Source organism: Malassezia sympodialis, genomic scaffold (genome assembly GCF_000349305.1).
Source record: "Malassezia sympodialis ATCC 42132 genomic scaffold, msy_sf_2, whole genome shotgun sequence".
Taxonomy (NCBI): Eukaryota; Fungi; Basidiomycota; class Malasseziomycetes; order Malasseziales; family Malasseziaceae; genus Malassezia; species Malassezia sympodialis.
The window spans coordinates 465,376-477,558 of NW_017387800.1; the positions used below are offsets into that span (position 1 = coordinate 465,376).

Sequence of the window (12,183 nt, forward strand, 5' to 3'; positions counted from 1 at the left end):
GTGGGCGGTCGTGTCGTTCCTCCACAATGAGCGAGGCGGCGGAAGCAGCGGCCCTGGAGCGGCTCATTGACCGCGAGGACGATTTGGACTCGGAGGACCTCGACCGGCTAGAGGACGAGGCAGAGCAGGAGATGCTTGCGGACATGGAGCGAGAGGGTCTTGATACGGCGTCGCCGGCGGCGAGCACGGAGGGCGCCCCTGACGACGCGGACGACTCGTACGAGTACGGGCCGATGACGCCCGACGACGTGCGCGGCATTATTGTGGACCTACGAAAGTACGGCATGATGGAGTGCCTGCGGCGCCATGTCCTGCCTGAGCCATCCAATGTGCGTTGTGTGCACTGACCAGATCGTTGCTCTGCTTCTCTCGCTCGGCGTTATGCTGGTACGTCCTCGGCACTCATGCAGCCGCGCTCGATGCTTGACGTCGCCGAGTCGGAGCCCTATTCGCTTCTCCCTGTCCTCAAGATGGTCCTGACGCGGATGTACGTGCGTGCGACTCACGCAGTCTGCGGCAGCGGCAGAAACTGCCGCAGTACAACACCGTCGACGATGTCCTCGACCTGCTGCGCCGCTCGACGCGCATCCTGGTCCTGTGTGGCGCTGGCATTTCCGTGTCGTGTGGGATCCCCGACTTTCGGTACGTGTGCGCGCTAACCGTAGCTCCAAGGTGCGCTGCTTTGCTGATGCCAGGATGGCCTCTATGCCATTCTCGCCAAGGAGAACCAGTATGACCTGGACGATCCGTCCGATATGTTCGACAAGGACACGTTCCTGCGGGATCCGTCCATGTTCTACTCGTTTGCGTACGTGGTGCGCGCTCACGCAGCCATTCGATCTACCCCGCGCACTTTCAGCCGTCGCCGTCGCACCGCTTTGTGCGCAAGCTCGAGACGCAAGGCAAGCTCCTGCGCATGTACTCGCAGAATATCGACACACTCGAGCAGAAGGCCGGTATTCAGCGCGTCATCCAGTGCCATGGATCGTTCGCGACGGCTACGTGCACGGATCCTCGCTGTGGCTATCATACGAGCGGCGAGAGCATCCGCGCCGACATCCTGGCGAAGCGGGTGCCATCGTGTCCGCGGTGCGACGAGCGGCGCGAGCGCGAGCGCGCCATGGCGAAGCGGCGGAAGACGGAGTCGGACGACGAGGACGACGACCTTGCGTATGGCATTATGAAGCCGGACATTACCTTCTTTGGTGAAAAGGTGCGCGTGCTCGCTAACGAAAAGTTACCGGATGCGTTTGAGCAAAGTAGGTGGCTGCTACTTACGCAGGCGTCTGGGCCGATCGAGACCAGGTCGACCTCATCTTGGTCATGGGCACGTCGCTGAAGGTGGCGCCGGTGGCCGATCTTCTTTCGCACCTGCCGCCGTCCGTGCCCTGTGTCCTGATCAACCGCACGCCCATCACGCATGTGGCCATGGATGTCATGCTCCTGGGCGACTCGGATCGGGTGGTGCAATACTTGGACGAACGGCTCTCAGATACCCCGTCTATGGACGAGCCGCGGCGGGTGGGCGAGAGCCATGTGTGGCTCTTCCCCGGCGCGGACCCGGGCGAACTGGCGGACGGAGCGCCTAGTTCACCAGTTGGAACGAAATAGTACAAAAGACCACCTCTTCGTTGGTCTTCGAGCGCAGCGTGTAGCGGATGGGCATCTCGGTAAAGAATGGATGCACGTTCAGATGCACCGGTCCAATCGACAAGTCGAAGGTGGTAAAGTCGAAGAGGTTCGAGAAGAACGAGGCGCCATACACAATGTTCGGGTCATACACAAACGCCTTGCGGTTCTTCTCGTCGGCAAAGTGCTTGCGGCGCTTCGGCACCGACACACTCCGGTCCGTGAAGATGAAGGCATTGTCCTCGACCATGTCCGCACTCGGGTCGGCAAAGCGCCACGGGCCCAGCCAGTCGTCCAGCGTCGAGTGTGCATGCAGCGACGTGGCCGGACTCGGCGTCATACTCATGCGCATCAGCGACTGGGACAGCGCAGAGTCTCGGCCTGACGCGATGCTGTCGGGCGTCCGGGTCAGCCCGGGCGTGCCCATCGTGTATTGCTCGCCGGCGTCGTTGTGCAGGTTTGACGAGAGAAACACCGGCAGCTTGGGCGTGTCGGCACGGTCGTGGTGCTGCTTGGTGAGCACGAGATCGTGCTTCCGGCTCGATCCCAGACTCGTCATGAGGCGCGTGTCAATACCCTGCCGCATGCCCGCAGCCCGCACGGCTTTCGGTGCCACGAGCGAAGGCGATGGCGCCGGCGCGCTAGGCAGCGCCCTTTGCTGCTCGACGTACGCCTTCACGCGCGGGTCGTCGCGGAAGCCAATGAAGCGCCAGTAGTTGGCCATCTCACGGGTCTCCTTCGACGAGCGCAGCGACGCCATCCACCCGCGCTTCTTATCGTGGTCGGGGGTCGCAGAATCGGGCCGGTGGCTTACGCGCTCGAGCGGCACACAGTCGTCGCCCTCGTTCTGGTGCTCAATGGCCAGCGACGGCTGCTCTCCATGCTCGTGCTCGACCACGACGGCGTCCTCCAGCCGGTCCGGCGAAGGCCACGCACAAAAGACGTTCATGCACGCCGCATACGGCGACATGATATACGGCCGGCCCGACGGCGGGTGCTCCTCGTAAAAGGTGCACGGGTCGATCATGCGAGCGACACGCATGCCTGCGTTGAAAGGCGCACGTGGAAACGGCACAAACTTGTCAAAGTCTGATCCAAATAGGATATCATCGCCCGACCACGGCTTTTTGAATCGACCTTCAATCTGGATGCAGAAACGCCGCGAGCGGTCCGTGAAATATTCCCGTGCCGGGTCCCCCGGCTTGGCGCCAGGCGCATCGAGGATCCGCACCAACACACGCCCCACAAAGTGCTCTGTATTGATTTCGTGGGGGTGCTTTGTGTCATTGAGCCGGCACGGCTCCATATGGAAGCGGTCGGGTCCCACCTTGACTTCCAGATGCGGCATCGGTGGTAGGGAGAGACAACACCCGCGCGCCGTGCAGGGCCCCCTATCCGTGCACGTGACATTCCCCGGCGATGGAGTTGCCGGCCCAACGCCAAGAGATGCACGGCGCAGGCCATGCGCAGGCCCCGGCGCTGGCCCAGTGCCTGCGCACAGGCGCCTAGGCCAAGGTGGGACGCCACGTTGGCTACGCTTCCTCCCCTCTGCCCGATGCACGCAGCTGCGATTCGTCCCAACCCTCTTCCGACGTCTCCATGAGCGGCTCAAACGGCGCACCCATCTGCTCGTCCATCTCTGCCTCTTCCATGTCGGTCTGCTGCATAACAATCGCCCATACAGACGCCTTAAAGAGGGTCAGCACCAGTCCCATCTTGCGCTCGATGGCACGCAGCTCGCGCAACGTGTTGGCATGGTGTGTGCTGTTGCTCAGCTGCACACTGAGGGCGGCCACCTACGTGAGCAGCCACAGCATACGTACTCGATGCACGGTCGCGGCCAGGCGCGCGTACTCGCCGAGGAGTTCCTGCTCTCCGCGGCTCAGCGCGCGGTGCCCCTCGTAGGGATTCTGAAACGCAGGCGCCTGCTGCTCAGCAGCCGGCGCTGACACAGCCGCGGTGGCTCCCGCGTCTCTCGTAGTCGCGTCGCTTCGCGTCGACATGGTCAGAAACAGCTGATCGCGCTGCGCGCTACCCTCTATATTCGGCCGAGCTACCGCTGGGGCGCGCGCGCGCCGGTGGAGGATCGCCCGCCGTGGAGCGAGCGGGCGCTGCCCTCGAAGCCGGGGCGCGCCTTGCCGGGCTTAGCGCTCTTCTTGGGCTTGGTGCCCGTCTTTTTCGCTTCGCGGCGCGCGGCCAGGTTCTCCATGCGGCGCTTTTGCTTGGCCGCCTGCGCCTCCTGCTCCAAGCGGCGCCTGTCGTTCCTGGGGTCAGCGTCACGTACGTACCAGGCCTTGGTGCTCTTTTCCTTCGTGCGCTCGCGCCGCTTGATCGTCTGTTTGAGCGCGTGCACGTTGTCGCGAATCTTGACACCCTCAGCGGCAGCAAGCGCCTTACCCCACCGCTCCGACTCTTGCGCCGCCTCGCGCACCTGCGCCGCGTCCTGTCCGCTCTCGATGCGCTTCTGGATCTTGGCCTCCTCGCGGCGCTGCCGTGCCTCCAGTGCGGCTAGCGCCGACTTGGGGTCATTCGGTAGCGCGTACTTGTTCTTGCGCTGGGGGTCCGGCGCATGTGTCGTCTCAAACGACACTTGACTGAACGACAGATCGCCGTCCATCACCGCTGGCGCGGCGTTACGTGTCTCTGGCGCAGCAGGCGCCTCGACCAGTGCGCCGGCTGGGCGGGCAGAGCCCAGCGTCGGATCCGCACGCTCCGTCGTGGCTGACTTGCCGGCCTGCGCCTTGGCCTGGCGCCGCGCTTCTTTGCGCTCGCGCCGCCGACGGTCGCGCATCTCGCCCCGCTGGCGTCGGCGCTCTTCCAGGAGCTCTTCCTTGGTGCTTGGTGCGCCAGACGCACCTGCCTCGTGAGGGTGGCGCTGCTGGTGCAGCATCTGGATCTTGCTGTGCAGCCGCTCCCGCAGCTCGGCGATCGAGGCGCGGCGCGGCGCAGGCGCAGGCGTCTCGGGCGGCGCGCTCTCTTCCTCGCCCGCATCATCGTCATCGTCTTCGTGATTCTCGTCGTCGTCGTCCTCAGCCGCATCTTCAAAGTCCACCTCCATGTCCATGCGGCGCTCCGCCTGCACTTCTTCCACGCCCTTGGCGTTCGCTGGATCCAGCTGGGGTAAGTGTTACAGCATACCTTGGCACGCTTTGAATCTCTCGCCCGCAGCTTGCGCTCCTCAGCCTCCTGCTGCTTCTGGCTCTTGCTGCGCTTGTTCTTCTGGTACTTGCCGTCCACCTCTTGGTCGTCGTTGGGTGGCACGTAGAACTGGGCCGGGATGAGGCCCAGCAGTGTCTCAAACGCCTTAGTGTGTGCGTCGAGAGAGCTCTGCTTGTCAATGCACACAGCCTACCTTATAGAGCCCCCGCGACGACGGCCTATCCATGGCAGCAGCCATGGTCGTCGGAGGGTAGGCGGGCCTAAATTTTTCATCACGTGGCCCTCCACGAACCACTTTCTCTGCGATGGCGACGCAGGTGCCCAAGCCGTCGGCGAAGCGCCAGCGGCTCGCCGCCGAGGCGGAGCGCCGTGCCAATGAGGCTCTCGCCGAGAGTGGTATGCTGAATGCGAATCTATCAAGTGTCCTTGTGCAGTTCCGCTCCGGCCAGGACGACTCGTTCCTTGGCCCGACGCTCAGCCTGCCGGCCGGCGCAGGCCAGGCGGAGATGAGCCAGCTCGTGAACGAGCTGCGGCGCCAGGCGCACCCCCGCCAGAAAGGCGACGATGACGACGAAGACGTGCCGTACTCGTTCCATGTCCTGCTGAACCGCGCGGACGCTGCGCCGAGCACACAGCCGACGCGCATCCCCATCCAGGAGAGCCTGCACAGGGATGTGCTGAACTCGGCCACTGCTCAGAAGCTCGGGCTCAGTACGGAAGACAGCATCACGGTTGTGTTTGAGCCGCAGGCCGTGTTCCGCGTGCGTGCCGTCACGCGCTGCTCCAGCACGCTCGCCGGGCACGGCTCGCCGATTTTGTGCTGTGCGTTTAGTCCGTCGGGCCAGCTGCTGGCCACGGGTGCGGGCGACAAAGTGTGCCGCCTCTGGGACATGGACACAGAGACCCCGATGCATACCCTCCAAGGCCACGACGGCTGGGTGCTCTGTGTGGAATGGGAGCCGCGCGAGCGCAAATTGGCTACGGGCGGTATGGACGGGCAGGTCTGGGTGTGGGAGGCGCTCAACCCGCCGCTGCCTGGGCGCCGCGGCTGGGGCGCACGCTCCGGCGAGCAGGTCGATGCGGAGCACCGCGCTACGGCCGCGGATCCATCGCGCAAGATGTCCGTCGTGGAGCGCCGCGCCGCGCGCCATGCTGCGCCGCGCGGCGTCCTGCTGCGGGGCCACACGAAGTGGGTCACCAGCCTTGCGTGGGAGCCCGCCCACCGTGCTGCACGGCCCCGCCTTGCGAGCTCGTCGAAGGACGGCACCGTGCGTGTGTGGAACGTCGAGTCGCGCCAGGTCGACTTTGTCCTGGGCGGCCACACCGCGAGTGTCAACTGCGTTCGCTGGGGCGGCGATGGCGCGATCTACACGGCCTCGTCCGACCGCACGATCAAGGTGTGGAACGACCGCGACGGGCGCCTGATCCGCTCGCTGAACGAGCATGCGCACTGGGTCAATTCACTCGCGCTCTCGACTGACTATGTGCTGCGCACGGGCGCGTTTGACATCCAGGGCACCTATGCGTCTGCGCTTGCGCAGGGCACGCATGCCGATCTCGATGCAGCGACGATGCAGGCGGCGCGCGCGCGGTATGCGGAGGCCACCGGGCACGGCGCGCACGCAGAGATGCTCGTGTCTGCTTCGGACGACCACACGCTGTTCCTGTGGCCGCCGCAAACGGGCGCAGCGGCCACGCCCAAGAAGCCGGTCGCGCGGCTCACGGGCCACCAGAAGACGGTAAACCACGTGTGTTTTTCGCCGGACGGCCGGTGGATTGCCTCGGCGTCCTTTGACAACAGTGTGAAGCTATGGGACGGACGCACCGGCCAGTTTGTTGCCAACCTGCGAGGCCATGTGGCGAGCGTGTACCGCGTGGCTTGGAGTAGCGACAGCCGCCTTCTCGCGAGTGCGTCCAAAGACTCGACGATCAAGCTGTGGAACCTGGCCACCTTCAAGATCAAGGTCGACTTGCCGGGCCACGAAGACGAGGTGTACTGCGTCGACTTTCTCGCGGACAAGCTCGCGAGTGGCGGCCGCGATCGCTCGGTCAAGATCTGGCGGCACTAGATAGACTATCACAAGCCAAGCTGCGCCTGCACCTGGTCGCGGATCGTCTGCTCGTACGCGGCACGGTCGTCGCGGTACAGTTTCTGTGTGAGTAGCGCAGACGTACGCAGGCATCAATGTTGGCGCCACTCTCGACGTTCGGCTCGGCCAGCATGCTGAGGACCGAGAGGAGAATCTTTTCAATCGACTGCACGGGCGACCACCGCTCCGAGGACGACTCATACACTGCGTCAGCACGGCGCACGTACTGTTCGGGTCATCGCCCGCCGCGTGCAGGATGCTGATGCACACCGTGCCGTCGGGGTACACTGCGTAAGAGCGCGGCACGTACCGTTCGGGTGGAAGATCGGCGGGTCGAAGCGCATTTTCGGGGGTTCCAACGGGTATGTCGGCGCTGCGTGGTGAGCACATGGCACGTACGGAACGACAAGCGCGCGCTAAACACGCCGCCCTCAAACGGCGTGTCGTCGGGGCCGGGCAGCAGTGCCTCCCACTCGAGGTAGTTGTCTTCGGAGATCGGCCCCACTGCAGGGAACAGCGTGTTGGGATCGCTCGTCAGCTGCTTGTACTCGATCGTCAGCCGACGAATCGCCGCCGAGGCGGCGCGCGAACTCGACATCGTGGTCCAACACGTCACAGGCCGAGCGCGAGGAAGGTTTTTCGGCACGTGATCGCAGGCCGCGTGCGGCCCCTGCGAGCGCTCCGCGCCCGACACCGTGGCATGGAAGCCGCGGACGCCGACGCGGCGCCGCACGGCCGCGACTGGGCGTGGTTCGATGCGCCTGAGGCGCAGCATGCGAATGTAGCATGGTCGCGGCAAGGTGTTGTGGCACACGGCATGCGCAACGAGCATGGCGCGCACGTCGCGCTTCTCGGCGACACGGGCCGTGCGATTCATGATACACCTCTTCTTCGCCTGTTTCCGCCGGCTCGCGCGCCCACGCTCGGCACAGCACTGCCGACGCAGCTTGGAGCGCCCACCCTGCTCCGCTTTAGCCCCTGCGGCTACACGCTCCTCGCCTACTTCCCTGCCGAGGCGACGGCGCCCCTAGCGCCAGGGCAGGGCTCGGGCGCCGTACAGATACCCACCGCCGCGCTCCCGACTCTGACGGCCACACCGATTCAGCAGACGCCCACGGCGACGCCCGCATCGGCTGCGACGCACGCCCCCGTGCCAGACCATGTGTCGCCGGTGACCACGCTGCCCAGCGCCGCTGCGTCGCCCGTGCCCGGCACGCCGCATTCCCTGGAGGCTATGAGCACACTGCCCGTGACCCAGCCTAACGTCGTCCAGGGCGATCAGGGCGTCGTGTGCCTCTGGACGCGCGCGCCACACGCGCCCGTCGACCGCTGGGCGCTGCACCAGTGGGTGCCCGTATCGTACGGAGCCGCCAGCCTTGGCTGCATTCACGACGACGTCATCGATGCACTGTGGCTTGGTGCGCCACGCCTGTGGAAGATGGAGGGACCGGCGTTTGTGCGGGAGCCGGCATGTGGCCCCTCGACGTTCCTGCCGCGCGCGGCGCTCTCCCTCGACGAGGCACAGCGTGAGCAGGCGTGCATCCTGGTGACGCGTGCCGGCCAAGTCGTATTCCTGCATCGCCTCAGCAGCGCCGCGGCGGCGTGGCATGCCTTCCGAGTGCACTACGGCTCCCTATCGCTGGCCAGTGTCGTGCCGCCTCCGCCCACCCTCGATGCCGAGCAGGCGCCCGACCTGCACGCGCCGCCCTGCGCGGTGCGGCGCGCCTGCCTGTGTGATGTCCCGGACGAGTCAGTCGTACTGATCGCGTACGAGCCGGTCTCGTGCGCGTTCGGCCCGTCGGCGCTGGGACTGACCGAGCTGCAAATTCAAATGGACGGCGAAATGTCTTGTACGTGCTTCCTACTTACCCGAGTCTGTGTGATCAACCCTCTGCCCAGTGTGTCAGTGGACGTGCGAGACCCCTCCGGTCGCGCGGCTCCTGTACCGTGGCGTACGACGCTCGAGTGGGTGCGTACTGCGTCGTCGCTGTCTCTGTGGCTGTGCGTCGGAGAGGCGGCGCCAGCGCCTGCCGGCCACGGCGCGACGCAGTCTGAGCGCACGTACCTCATCGAGTGGGCGGCGCAGCGCACCACTACGCGCGCAAGTGACGAGCTACGCTCGCTTTGGGGCTCGGCGCCTAGCGATGGCGCCGACTTGTCGCAAGGGCGCTGGACCATGAGCGTCGCAGCCAGAAGCGAGCTGCGTGGCATGGTCGTGACGGGCCTGGTGCCCCCTCAGCAGCCGGGGCCGCACCGCGATGCCGTGTGGGCCACGGTCTGGGAGGCGAGTGTCGGTGCAGAGGTGTGGGGGGCGCTCGATGCGCGCACTGGCACCTTTACGCGGCTCAGCGAGTCGATGCCGCCCAGCTGGCTTGCACACACGGCATGGGCCCTCTCGCCGAACGGCGTTCTAGCGTGCACGCACCTGTGGCCAGGCGGGCGCCTTGTCTGTACGCCCTTGCCGGTGTCGCTGCACGCGCCAAGCGACGCAGGGCACCTGTTCGCGCTTGCGCTTCTGCGCCACACGGCCCACACGGACGTGGCGCATGCGGCGCGCGCGGATGGCGCCGGCACGTACGCCTCGCTGGTGCATACCATCCAGGCAACAGCGGCGGCATTGCAGTGGGGACGCGATAGTGCGCGCCAAAGCCCCTCGCTCGCTCAGACGTTGCAGCTCGTGCCTGTGGCCCTCTCGCTCGTGAGCGGGACGGCCGAGGCGCCACAGCAGCGTCTGTATGATCGTCTTGCGCTCTTCGCCGAGTGGGCGGCCATACACCGCGCCCTATGCGCGGCGCGCACCGACTACAACAACCGGCGCCTCACCTTCCTTGCTACCGAGTCGCGCCCCGACGTGTCGTTTGCGCCGGCCCATACCTGGGCCCTTGCACACGCGCTGCGCCGCGCGATTTCCTGGCTTGAACAGAGTGCGAGCGTGTGTGTGCAGTGCCAGGTGCCCGGCGTGCGGCCGAGCGACGTACCGAGCGACAGTCTGCTCGAGCTCCTGACGCACACGGGCGCGTGCCACCTCGTCCACGAGGTCCTCGCCGGCCTCCTCGTGCTTGCCAAGTGGCTCGAGCAGGAGGCGCCTGCTGCATGGGTCGCGCGCACGCTAAGCGACGTGCGGGCGCCTACGGCTGCGCAGCACGCGGCGGCGGTGCGGCACCACGCACTCGTGCGCGACTATGTTTCTACACTGCTGGCCTCTACGCCTGTGGATGTCGCGTGCATCATGGAGGCGCTCGCACAGGCGCCCTACGACGTGGATGCGACGCGTTTCTGGGACTCGCTGCTCGGCCTGCGCGAGGCGCACTTATCCGAGGAGGCGTTTCACCTCGCGCGCTCGCTCGTAAGCGGCAGCGACGCTCTCCGCGACCGTGCCGCGCTTTGCACACGGTATCTGCGCGTGGAGCTGCGGGCGTAGGCCGCGCCGCAGGCCCTCGCTACAGCTGCTGGAGCAAGCGGAGGAGGCGCTCATAAAACTGCGCGCCCTCGTCGAGGTGTGTTTGCAGCGCCTGCCACGCGTGGAACGCGTCCTCGAGTGCGTGCAGTGCGTCGGCCTGTGCTTCCAGCGCGCGCGCCATGCGAGGCTCGCGCAGGAGGTGCGCATGCGCGCGACGCAGCTGGCCGAGCCGCTCGCGCTGCACGGCCCCGCTCTCGTGCATTTCCTGCAAGAATGCACCGTACGGCTCCAGGGCGTGCTCCAGGACGTCTTGCAGAGCAGCCGGGTCGACGCCCGCGCCGAGGCTCTCGTCTAGCTCGCCGAGGCGCCGTGCGCGCACCACGTCCATGAGCCGCTGCCGGATTTCGTCGCGCTCCATCATGGCGTGGGCACGCAAAATGATGGTGCGGCGCTGCGCCACCATGTCGTCCAGCTGCTCTTGCTGGGCACGTATAGCGCGCACCTCGCTGACGTGCTGCTTGTGCGCGTCGCGCACGGCGAGGGCACTGGGCGTCAGTGCCTCGCGGAGCGCGTGGCGCCCCTTTTCCCACATGCGCAGGCGCGGCGCGTGCGTTTGCAGCTGAGCTCGCACACGCGCATCGCTCTCGGCGGCCTGCGCCAATGTCTGCTCATACTCGTGCACCACGGCCATGCTTTGGTCAGGCTGCTGCTTCAGCTCGTCTAGCAGCGCGCGGCACCGGCCTGCGAGGTCTTCGGTAGCGCGCAGGCGCTGCTCGAGCATGGCGACGGGGACACGCTGAATGGCCGCAGCATACGCGTCCCAAGACCCGGGTATCTGCGCCGGCATCTCGAGGTGCTCGAGGGTGGCAGCGGTGCGTGCGGCAGCCAGCTCGTGCGCCAGACTTGCGTCCAACTCGCGCGCGAGCGGCTCGAGCGTGCCGGAGAGCCACTGCTGTCGGCGGTCGTTGTACACGCGCACCGCGACGTCCACGCCGTACGTCACGAGGCGGCCAAATAGGAGGGGCGTGCCGCTGGTCGCGAGGCGCTTGAGGAAGGCGACCGGCGCCTGCAGCTCGGGAGGACACACGTCACGCACCATCACAGCGGTGCCCATGTCTGGCAGGGCTGCTGCGGCCGTGGGCGCCTGCAAGTAGATCAAGTCGTTGTCCTTCGTGGCGCGCGACAGGTTCGTAGCCAGCACCTGCTCGAGCGAGAGCAGGTCTTGCAGCACGGCCGGCTGCGGTAAGAGGCGCGTCGGCTGCGCGCGCGCCCGTTTCAGTGCGTCGGACGCTGCACGCAGCCGACCGAGCTCGTCGGCATAGCGGCGGTGCGCAAGGTCGTCACAGCTCTTGCGGTACTCGGCCGCCGCCGTAAAGTGCCACCGCTTGCACTCGATGTGCACGGCCCAGCCAGGCGGTAGGCCCGCGGCAGGCGCCGCCTGGGCGCTCGCCGCGTACAGGTCGGCCGTGCTGCGCGCGAGCTTGGCGATCGTGGTCGGCAGGAGGCCGTCTGCGTCAGCCGACCGTACGTACCGTGCACAGCCTTTTGCCACGCACACTCCTGCGCCTGCGCCAGCATGAGTTGCCGCAGGCACGCCGCTTGCGCGACCGGCGGCGTGTCGGTGCAAGCTTCGACGAGCGCAAGGCACCCAGCCGCCCGCTGAAAGTAGTTCGCAGCGCGCTTCACACTGTCGGCCTCGCTGCGCCACTCGGCAGCGCCGAGCTGGGCGTACTGGGCGGCCAGGTGCGAGAGGACATACGCGCGCTCGATATCCAGGCGCGCATACGGCACCGGCTCACCGGTGGAAAAGCCATCTACCCACGGGAATGACGCGCCGCCCTGCATAAGTGCGTCGTACATACCGATGTGCCCAGCACACGCACCAGAAAGGCGAGCTGGGCGGCG

At 66.4% G+C, this 12,183-nt stretch overlaps 7 protein-coding genes across 7 annotated transcripts; 3 read left to right on the top strand and 4 right to left on the bottom strand.

Moving 5' to 3' along the window:
* Positions 1-26: 26 nt before the first annotated feature.
* Positions 27-1,339, top strand: MSY001_0554 (uncharacterized protein; the record flags this gene model as incomplete). The annotated part of the gene is made up of 6 exons (XM_018885645.1): positions 27-329; positions 411-487; positions 511-642; positions 666-672; positions 696-808; positions 832-1,339. 6 exons carry the CDS (start codon positions 27-29, stop codon positions 1,337-1,339), a joined length of 1,140 nt encoding a protein of 379 aa, XP_018739180.1.
* Positions 1,340-1,585: 246 nt separating this feature from the next.
* MSY001_0555 (uncharacterized protein) lies at positions 1,586-2,977 on the bottom strand (the record flags this gene model as incomplete). Its single annotated transcript, XM_018885646.1, has 1 exon — positions 1,586-2,977. The coding sequence occupies one exon, from the start codon at positions 2,975-2,977 to the stop codon at positions 1,586-1,588; it is 1,392 nt and encodes a 463-aa protein (XP_018739181.1).
* Positions 2,978-3,682: 705 nt separating this feature from the next.
* MSY001_0556 (uncharacterized protein) lies at positions 3,683-4,246 on the bottom strand (the record flags this gene model as incomplete). Its single annotated transcript, XM_018885647.1, has 2 exons — positions 3,683-3,884; positions 3,918-4,246. The coding sequence occupies 2 exons, from the start codon at positions 4,244-4,246 to the stop codon at positions 3,683-3,685; spliced, it is 531 nt and encodes a 176-aa protein (XP_018739182.1).
* Positions 4,247-5,093: 847 nt separating this feature from the next.
* MSY001_0557 (uncharacterized protein) lies at positions 5,094-6,857 on the top strand (the record flags this gene model as incomplete). The annotated part of the gene is made up of 1 exon (XM_018885648.1): positions 5,094-6,857. The coding sequence occupies one exon, from the start codon at positions 5,094-5,096 to the stop codon at positions 6,855-6,857; it is 1,764 nt and encodes a 587-aa protein (XP_018739183.1).
* Positions 6,858-6,865: 8 nt separating this feature from the next.
* On the bottom strand, positions 6,866-7,476 carry MSY001_0558 (uncharacterized protein; the record flags this gene model as incomplete). The annotated part of the gene is made up of 3 exons (XM_018885649.1): positions 6,866-6,940; positions 6,964-7,104; positions 7,189-7,476. The coding sequence occupies 3 exons, from the start codon at positions 7,474-7,476 to the stop codon at positions 6,866-6,868; spliced, it is 504 nt and encodes a 167-aa protein (XP_018739184.1).
* Positions 7,477-7,578: 102 nt separating this feature from the next.
* MSY001_0559 (uncharacterized protein) lies at positions 7,579-10,299 on the top strand (the record flags this gene model as incomplete). The annotated part of the gene is made up of 1 exon (XM_018885650.1): positions 7,579-10,299. The coding sequence occupies one exon, from the start codon at positions 7,579-7,581 to the stop codon at positions 10,297-10,299; it is 2,721 nt and encodes a 906-aa protein (XP_018739185.1).
* Positions 10,300-10,318: 19 nt separating this feature from the next.
* Positions 10,319-12,138, bottom strand: MSY001_0560 (uncharacterized protein; the record flags this gene model as incomplete). The annotated part of the gene is made up of 2 exons (XM_018885651.1): positions 10,319-11,787; positions 11,811-12,138. 2 exons carry the CDS (start codon positions 12,136-12,138, stop codon positions 10,319-10,321), a joined length of 1,797 nt encoding a protein of 598 aa, XP_018739186.1.
* Positions 12,139-12,183: the final 45 nt, after the last annotated feature.